We start from the raw sequence: 10,040 nt of genomic DNA on the forward strand, positions 1-10,040 counted from the left end.
GACCCCTGTACTAAAAAACATGGCGGCCTCCATAGAGAGGGCCAACTGCTTGTTTCCATCTTAGGGTGGAGAAAACAACAATTTGTACAATTTGATCACACACTAGTGAAAACATCACTAACATTATTTTATATTCAAAATCTGACAATAGATCCCCTTTCACCTAAATCGTACACACTGCGACCTTTAAATAAACAAAAAGCCTTCCTCTTTAGAATTATATACTATTAAATCAGACATGCAAATTCAATTGTTAAATAGTGCAGATGAGGAAACAGATTATGATGATATCACAAATATGCTGTCTCTTGGTTTGGATTTAGTTTCAGTAGAGTCGTCTCTCAAAGTAGTAATGGCTGTTTTAAGGGCAGACCATGCATGAATTATGAAATACGTGTATTAAAAAATGAAACGGTCTTGTGAGGTATAATATCCCTCTGAAATCATAAAAGGCTCATCACCACTCAACAGAAGGAATGAAATTAATACACTAGACTGCTACATGAAATAATTTGACATTTCGGGAAACACACATTATTTTTCTGGCTGAGCCACATGAGAAGTCTGACACCGCTCTCATATCTGTCCATTAACTACAAGGCTACAGCTTGCAGCAGCTACTTTGGCTCAGTCCACCACTGCACCACCCCCACTTTTTACAAATTTCTTTTTTTTATTAGCCTAATGTGTTAATTAGCTCATTATTGAGCTTTAGAGGTGTGGGAGGGTAAATAGTTTTACCTTCGGAGCCGGGGTAGCTAATTTCCCTGGTTTATTCTAAGCTAAGCAGCTTCACTCTGGCCCTGTTCAGACTCGGTATTAACATCCACCCTGAGAGATCTGATAACAAGTGGACATTGTTAAGTACATATGTTCACACCTGGCTACTGTGTTTGTGTCTCAGTGGGTGTGCGTGTGTGTGGGTGTGTATGTGTGTGCGTGTGTGTGTGTCTGTGTGTGTGTATGGGAGGGAGAGAGATACATAGAGAGGGAAAGAGAAGAAGCAGAGTCAGGAGGGACAGAAGGAATGAATGAATGAATGTGTGCAGCTAGGCAGAAAGATTTTACCAATTTTTAACAGTTGAAATGTGGACTGCTGTATTAAGATATATTGTGTTGCCTAGATACAACAGCAGCTTCATCTAGTGTTTCTCTCAGGTTGGTTGAGTAGTGCACCTCCTACACACGAGACAAACAGCTGTTGTATTCTTTCCTCTCAACTCGTATGTGATGAGTTCCAAGTCCATGTGACCTCTATTTAGTTCATATATGATAAGATGGTAGCAGTACAACCGGACTCGATGTGTAGCTTATGTTAAACGTCCTACAAAGAGTTGGTAATTGGTTATGAAACTGTCTCATTTTAATATTGCTGCCTCTTTGTGACCTATAACAGCGAATAAGATATTCAGGGAGAAAATCAGCTTTTTCTGCAAACTGTTGTCAATGACTGCGTCGGGTCGGACCACCGGCGGGGTCAGACGAAGCGAGTTAGTGTATGAACAGTATTCAAAATTCCAAATGTTTTAAATGTCATATTAAAGTTGTCATAGCATCATCTCATCGCTATGCATCTTGCAAACAGCTGTGTGTCTTTTTGTCCCTCCTTCCAAAGTAAATGCACATGTTGGCCAGGCCGAGTCTTTTATGATAGGAGTCGTTGGAAATCTCCCTAAAAGGCAGCAAAATCAACAAAACTAAAAGTTCCTTGCTTGGAACATGTTGTTGGATAAGCTGACTCCATCACGAGACACGGCCCCAAACTGTTATGAGTTCAAGAAACGTATCAATAATTACGTGGTGGTCAGTGCGACCACATTCAAATCAATGTATGGACACTGAGAACCATAAAAATATGCCTGGTTCATTCATTTCAAAACTGCAGATGTCAGATGAGTCGTCAGTTTTTCATATATGTGGCCCAGGCCACATGTGTGTCCACACAGCCTAAAAAATGTGGCCACACGCGTGCCTCTGAATTTGGTCCGAGTGATCTGATCTCAGGACACATTGGGGTGCGTTCAGACCTGAACAGACCACACAGCTGCACTGACCACTTGTAATGGGATCACCCAGGTCGGATGTTAATTACAGGTCAGAGCAAAGTCTCTGTATATAACATCAGTGATATAAAAGGACTTTCCGAACTGCAGATTTTAGACTAAGGTGCTTGTATGTTGCTATTGCATAGTGCAGTTTTACCCATAAGCCTATGCCCGGTGCGGGAACTATGGGGCCATCACTTGTCCCTAGCTGTGCTATGAATATCCTGGAGCGGGTCCAGGGAGAGGACAGCACATAGTCACCGAACAGAGGACAGTGGATGAAGCGGAGCAGCGAGGATGGGAGGGGAGTCAGTGTAGCTGCCGGCTGAAAGGCACTTCAGGGTCTATTTATATCAGATGATTACAGTTCCTAAACTCACTCCAAAGCAAAACTCTGCATACACAGCCATTCTGTCAGAGATTGAAGGCCCTTTTTTAATAGAATGGCCAACCCCCAAAAAAAGAATGTTCTTCAAAGTGTGAAAGATTTGGATGTATGTTCACGCGAGGGGAAGGAATATTAATGCGAAGGAGGCGCTTATTCTTTAGAAACAGGGCAGCATGTGGACTGTCATTTGATCGCACATCCTTTACATTATTTTGCATATATGCTACATATGTTATCTTAGGCACAGGTCTGCAGGAAACACCGGGAGGCTCTCTTACAGGGTGAAAGCAGAAGGAGTGTTATAAAGCGCAGAATGCCTTAACATGCACTCAATCTTCTCATTTATGCTTATCTGGCTGACGGGTGTGTAAATGGCTTTCTGTTGGAGGAGGGTCCCTGAGGGAACTGTTCCACTCAGAGGCAGTGACAGGCCAGTAATGCCGCCACCACCTCCAGCCCCCTCCAACCGCCGAACCACCCCTCACCGAACAGCCCAGACAAACATCTTGATTGTAATTGAATTTTTGGGACGGCCGCTGCGTGACGGAGGACAGATTGGGAGCGAGGGAGAGAGAGGCAGGGAGAGAGAGGCAGGGAGAGAGAGAGGGCAGGGATGAAAGAGAGCAAACTGAAGACGAAGATGGAGGAAGATGGAGAGGTTAGAGCGGTGACAGAGGTTGAAATTGAACAGGAAGGAAGAGGAAATGGCATAGTGTTTTATAGGAAAGTAGATGACAGTGCAGAGGACAAGGGCGTTGCAGAGAGGGAGCAGCTGAGGATTAGTTTGATTTCTGCCTTGAATTCTTATAGCTTGTGACACATGTCATGGCATGAGTGTTGTTGTTCAGCTACCTGCCTGTTCCAAAGGAAGCACCATAATATATTTTTCGAGAAAACACCTAGTTTTGCACAATCTAAGAATTTAGAGCTGTAAGTAGTTTTGTTGAAAACGTAGGATCATCTGGTCAGAGAGTCTCTATGTTACATGTTATCATCTCGCACAGGGATCTGAAACAACACACATGTTTTAGGTTGTTGTCTTTGCCGAGTCAAATAATTCTGACGGTGCTTATACCAACTGCAAAACAAATTTTCCTGCACAATGAAGTATAAAGTCAATGCAATGCGCAATACACACGAGGATGTGAAATTGCGTCATTCACTTCAAAAATTCGCTTATTTTGTGTAAACAAAGGATGAAATATACAACCTCTCATATCCATCCAATAAATATAAAGCCGGAAAGCAAAAAGAAAGGTTGCAAATATTTATGTTTGTGATATACAGTAGATAGATGGATGGATGGACGGGCAAACTTTATTGTCTGTCCCAGGTGACAGAAATTCTCCTTTCTACAGGCTCAACAAATAATTCACAATTGACAACATGCAGTAAATGTATATTCAGACAGATACAAATTTGAAAAACCTTTGTGAAAGATAATTTGATGTGAACATGATGTGAAAAGATGATTTGAAGGAAGTGTTGGCACTCTTATCTGTTAACATGGACGCCGAAATGAAAAGAAAGCCATTCTGTGGTGCAACCACGCCCCAATCGAAACCAGTGTGGCTCTGTTGTAAGGCTAAAGCTTACTGAAGCTGTCTCTGCACCACCCACCACCACCCCTCCACCAATAAATATTAAGCTGACTTATTTGCAGGGACGTGAAACATCACAGAGCACCAACACAGTACACACAGTATGTTTTGTTTCTCGGTTCCTCTGTTACGAGACCTGCAGTCTGCATGGTACAAGAAAAATAATCCCATCTTGCGAATACAACCTCAAAATGCAAGGCTTTACTCAGTACAAGTAAAAAGTCAGAGCTCTCTAATACTCGATTAGCCCCTAGATTCACTCTCAACTCCTTCTGGCTCCAACTCTAGTTTTTCTTTTCACATCTCCTGTGCTGTTGTAAACAGCAGATGCTGTAAATTGCAGCAATCAGTGCTGACAAATGCCAGAATTGTTTTCATCGTAAGATTTTACACTTTGGCTTGTAGCAGAAAAGACAAACCTGTGGTGCAATCGCACCCTAAGAGTGTGATGACAAACACGGTGACAAGCTCAGAAGCTCACTCGTCAGTGATCAGGTTTGTCTTTTTTAAGGAATGGTCATATCGGAGACAAGTCCAGAAATGATATCAGACAAAAATGTCAGTTTCTCAGTGTCATGGTTTGATCCTCAAGTTGAGGACTTGTGGTCAGAGCTTCACCCTCTGCACCCGTCTGTAATCTCGTGTCTGTCACGTTGTTTGGATCCGTTTGATTATTATCTTTCTCTTGTGTGTCTCATGTTATTTCTCAGTCATGTTTTTGACAGTGTGCTTTTGCAGTCCAGATGTGAGATACAGGATTTGTAAATGCCAAACTTATTCTCACAGTTTCTTATTCTCTCCCTGTCTCCGTGTGTGCCTCTATCTCCTCACAGCTTTTATTTAGTCAGCGGTGGAGTGCCCCTCATCATCTGCGGGGTCACGGCAGCCGTCAGTTTCGACAACTATGGCAGCGGGGAGCAGGCGCCATAGTAAGTCCTGGATTTGCTTTCACTTTTCAGGTTGAATGACACATCAGAACAAAGTGCTTTCATGATTAGGTAATGAAATAAATTCCAAAAAGAAACCTTTTTAAGACCAAATTACATGTCAGTATCCAAGGATGACATATACAAATACAAATCACACTCACCTGCACCATTATGCTTTTATTTAAGTGGAGTTTGTAAAGTTCAGTTCATTTGTAAAAGTGAGTATGAATTATTGAAATACTCTGGTATTGATGTGTGTTGCAGCTGCTGGATGGCCTGGGAGCCCAGCCTGGGGGCCTTCTTCGGCCCAGCGGCCTTCATCTTCCTGGTGACATGTGTCTACTTCCTGTGCACCTTCATCCAGCTGCGGCGACACCCCGAGAAGAAGTATGAGCTCAAGCAGCTGACGGATGAGCAGCAGAGGCTGGCCGCCGTCGATTTGCCGACCCACTGTCATCAGGGAGCCGAGCCCGGAGCCCTGACGGCCCCGCCTGGCGGGAGTCACTGCCCTGCGGGCTGCCCGGGCATCCCCATCAACCCCGCGCTGCTGGCCAACGAGCACTCCTTCAAGGCCCAGTTACGAACTGCGGCCTTTACCCTTTTCCTGTTCTTAGCCACCTGGACATTCGGCGCACTGGCCGTGACCCAAGGCCACTTCCTGGATATGATCTTCAGCTGCCTCTACGGTGCCTTCTCCGTCACCCTTGGCCTCTTCATCCTCATCCATCACTGTGCCAAGCGTGATGATGTCTGGCACTGCTGGTGCTCCTGTTGTCCCGGACGACAAGCCAACGCTTGTTCTGGCGCCCACGGGCCAGCTCCGGCCCGGCCCAAGGTTAACGTGAATGGAGATACCCCCGGGCACAGCCATGGTCACAGCCACTGCCACCATGACTCACCATGTCAGGGAAAAGCAGTGATGAGCTGCGGTCATGGCACTTTAGGTCACTGTAAGCATGCTGCCCTTCCATCCTCGCAAAACCATGTGACGTGTCTGGCACCGGTGACGCCGTGTTGCGCCGCCCTTCATAGCCAGCAGCTGATGGAGCAGGAGCCTGCAGCAACTCATGTACTCCTACACGCAGACCCCGAGGGTTACAGGCCAGGGATCCAGTTGCACCCCTGCCTAAAGAGCAGCACCAGGACTAAAAGCCGTCACTTCAGCCGCCGGGCCGGGGCCGGCACTTGTGGAGCAGGGAGTGAGAGGGAGTACGCCTATCACATCCCCTCCAGCGTGGACGGAGGCAGCGTGCACAGCTCACACACTGACAGCCCCCACAGCACACACGAGCGTCACGCCCACATCTGCCCACATCTGGCCCACGAAGGCCACCATGACGGGCATCACACGTGCCACGCAGCGGCAGCCGCCACGCACGAGGCCCTGGCGTGCCATAACCCCTGCCACAGGCATATCTGCTGTGCCAAGGCAGACCTTCTCCCTTCTCTGTGCCCGGCAGAGGCAGGAGACACGGGCATCTTCCTGTGTGGCTGTGGCAAAGTGGCCGAGGAGGACCCAACGGCGACACTTCACCATCTGGAGATGCACGCCCCGCGCAGACAATCCTACCCCCAGAACCCGCCCAATCAGAATGGGATTCTAAAAGGGGGCCTACACGAAGGACTCCTGTTCACCTCAGACAGCACAGGGAATATACGCACTGGACCCTGGAAGAATGAAACTACTGTGTAGTGGGGGAAGGGAAAAAAAACAGGGGGGACAGGCAGCAGTCCTGCCTCGTAAACCCTACTAGAATTGAGAAAAAAGAATTGAACGACATTTTCAACATCACAATCAGCGTGGGATATTTTTATTTCAATGTCCACATGTTTTTATGTGTGCTGTTTTACTGTACAGAAATCTGATATCATCCTAATGCTCCCCGTCGAGCATCCATACACAAAACAGAATCTCTTCCATCAAGAAGAAGTTGTGAAATATACAGTATGTCACATGATTCCATCCGATGTAATTGAAGGTATTTCTATCATTCCATATAACTGCAGATCTCTCTCTATATATATATACAAAATGAACGGTTATGTATGAATATGTGTGTTAGTGCTCAAAGGCAACAAGCTGCAAGATTCTTTTTTTACAGTTTGAATCTGAATCCATCAAATACTCTACGATGACAGTGAACCTCCAGTACTTTAAAGAACTCTCGGCATCCATGTTTTAGACGACTAAACCAGCAATTCTTAGACTTCATGGGTAGTTTTTTGTCAGTCAAGCAACAGTGAATATCTTCATGATATTTTCTAAATAGTATACAAAGATGCTGTCGCTTGCCAGAGATGTGTGGATGCCAGTCACGTTACCTAACGGTCATGGGAAAAGAGAAAAGTTCAATTTAAGCGTCCTCCTCCAGGTTGGTATCGATCGTGCCGTCAGTATGATGTCTTCACCGTTGTGTTTCTTTTTCTCTGGGAGACGAGTAAATAACAACAGCGTCAACAGCAACAGCGTGGGCCCTGTGAATAGAGAGCTGGTGCCACTGAGTCATTGGATCCAGTGTGAAGTTTTCATTCCCACTGTGCCACACTGAGGCGGGTCCACGCAGCGAGCTCTTCCCCGAAAACCAGTGTGCAGGTTTTTATACTCGTCAGCTCAGCTCTGCTCTCACATGCCACATGTGACGTTATGATTTTCTTTGTAAAAATCCAGCACTCGAAGCATTTTAGGACAAAGAGAGTGTGAACGTGATTAATGAAAGAAAGAAGCTGCTTAAATGTTCCAGCCTGTACCGATGTCTATAAAAACCAATAAAACATTTCAGACAACCTCCCCCACCACCGGCTGAAATGAGACATGGCAGGAACCACTGCAAACTCAACCCCTTTATAATTGTATTCCTTTTTTCTATTTTTGTCCCATAAATGCCCCAAAGCATGCACGCCTCCTTCTACGCAGCTGTGTGATATATATTTTTACAGTGTGAATTTATGCCCGTCCATGAACATATTCTTTGCTTTGACCTGATAAAACTGCTGCAGCTTGCCATGTCTCATTTTTGTCACACTCGTGGATTAAGCCTAGTTCCCAACAAACACTGTACTATTTCCCACCGGTAATCTCCATTTAACACGACTTTAAGCTTCGATTTATCCCAGAATCCACTCCTGAAAAACCATAACCATCCCTGTTCTGCTTTGATAACTTGTGTCAGGAGAGGCCAAGGTTGAAATGTAGATCTTTAGTTTGTTTTTTGGGATCCATGAAGGTCACATTCTCTTTGAAGGATTGCCACCCAGTGGAGAAGGCAGAAGAGACGCTGTATTGGTTTGGAAGCACTTATATCGAGTTTGATCGTCCAGACAAAACCTGTCATACATTTCCTCAGTAAAGGCAATTCCCCCCCCCCCCCCCCAAAAAAAAGTACGCTCTACAGCAGCGCATATAATCTCACAGCAAACCCTGCTCTAGCTTCAGCACCTCAGCATGCACACCATCTCTTCATCCATCTTGTGTGCACTCTTGTCTGTGTATATAAAATTGGTTTCTGATGAATTATTTTATATGAGATTTAAGATATTTAAGAATAAAATAAAAGTCTATATGTAATGAAAGTTGTATGGGGAAAAAAAACACTGACCTCTTAATGTTAATGCTCAGTATCTGAGTTTAGAAATGTCTGTTTTTTTTTTGTTTTTTCATTTTCAAATGCCTTTTTTTTCTGTTGCAGTTTTTTAAGTTGACTTCATAGAGTATGCTTTATGACTTGTCCTGTCATATCAGAAATTAGAAATGCACTACACATAATAACGTTTGGCCCGCCAGAATGGAAATTGTCACTCACAGTGTGATTATTATGAAAAATGTTTGTTCAGACAGAAAAAAATTCCTGATGTGATGCTCCTTTCATTAGGATGACAGGCTTTTAATAGTGTAATTATGCCGTGTTAGACATCAGAGATGATGCATGAACCTCATATCTTTGCACAGGGCCTGTGGAGTTATTTCCAGGGTGTGGAACAAAAAGGGATATTATGGGTCCAGCCTATGAGTTGCCCACAATTTATCAAATAATACAGGCTCCTATGGGCCACCTTGGACGCAGGCAATTATTGGCCCTGGCTTCATAGATATTGGAAAGGGATTTGTAACAGTATCACAACGAAAACCTTTGAAATCAGCCCCTTCCACATAAAACTGAGAGGACATTGGTCTAGGTTAATTGCTGGGCAAGGTCCGTATTTGCCGGTATGTCTTAGGAGCAGCCCAAGCTTTTTGTCAGTGTCTGAGAGAAGACGACGGGTTTTGGGGGCCACCTCTTTCTGTTGTCATCAGTAGCAGACGTACTGCCCTAAAACAAGCTCGCCGATTTAGTCTCGCCTAACCGGACGGCTGCTGGAATATTCACCTGTGGTACTGTGACAAAAAACCTAAAGCCAGTTTTCACTTTTTTCTACATTGACACAGATTCCAATAAATGTATTTTTTCACCATGCAACGGATGAGAGCATCTTTGGCTTGTCTTTGTGTTGTCCGCCACATGCGAGCGTGAGCAGGGGAGTGCATAACATGGCGATGGATGTGAGTGAGAGAAAATGCTTTGTTTTTTCTTCTCAATTCCGGCTGTTGCGTGTTTATCTCTTCTGACAGCATGATGGAGATTGAGATGTCTTACGGAGACACCACAGGGGAGGAATTCAAATGATCGCAGGCTTGACTGCCGCTGTGTGTGTGTGTCTGTGTGTGTGAGAGAGAGTTGGGAACCTTGTGTACATGCATGCACACTGCACGGACGTCCACATGTGCGTACACCACCTAACAAATGAGACTGTGTTCCTTCCGTGCACCACAACTCACAGCCTGGTTCGACAGGCCATGAAACACCTGAGCACTTTTAATATTCAGCCGGATTTTTTTTCCAAGGCCACGCGACGCTCTCTCCACCCAGGCACGCTACCATCAGATTATTCGTCTGACTGAGAGCCATGTGAAATGTCAGACCCCATCTCTTCCTCTCCGTGTGCAGTGAGGACCCGGACCGAACATGAGTACTGCAGGGTGTCCGCAAAAAGGTGAGTCACAGATGTCTGGCGCCAGTATTTTTCCAAAAGGAGGCAGAAT

At 45.1% G+C, this 10,040-nt stretch overlaps 1 protein-coding gene across 1 annotated transcript in view; it reads left to right on the forward strand.

Moving 5' to 3' along the window:
• The window catches only part of LOC128453774 (adhesion G protein-coupled receptor A3), a 182,315-nt gene extending 172,898 nt beyond the window's left edge, over window positions 1-9,417 (forward strand). The window contains exons 18-19 of the mRNA XM_053436859.1: window positions 4,868-4,963; window positions 5,228-9,417. Of these exons, the coding sequence (XP_053292834.1) occupies window positions 4,868-4,963; window positions 5,228-6,656 (1,525 nt within the window). The 3' untranslated portion in view covers window positions 6,657-9,417. The remainder of the gene's footprint in view (window positions 1-4,867; window positions 4,964-5,227) is intronic.
• The last annotated feature ends 623 nt before the right edge of the window (window positions 9,418-10,040 follow it).

The sequence above is a fragment of the Pleuronectes platessa genome, chromosome 12, assembly GCF_947347685.1.
Source record: "Pleuronectes platessa chromosome 12, fPlePla1.1, whole genome shotgun sequence".
NCBI lineage: Eukaryota > Metazoa > Chordata > Actinopteri > Pleuronectiformes > Pleuronectidae > Pleuronectes > Pleuronectes platessa.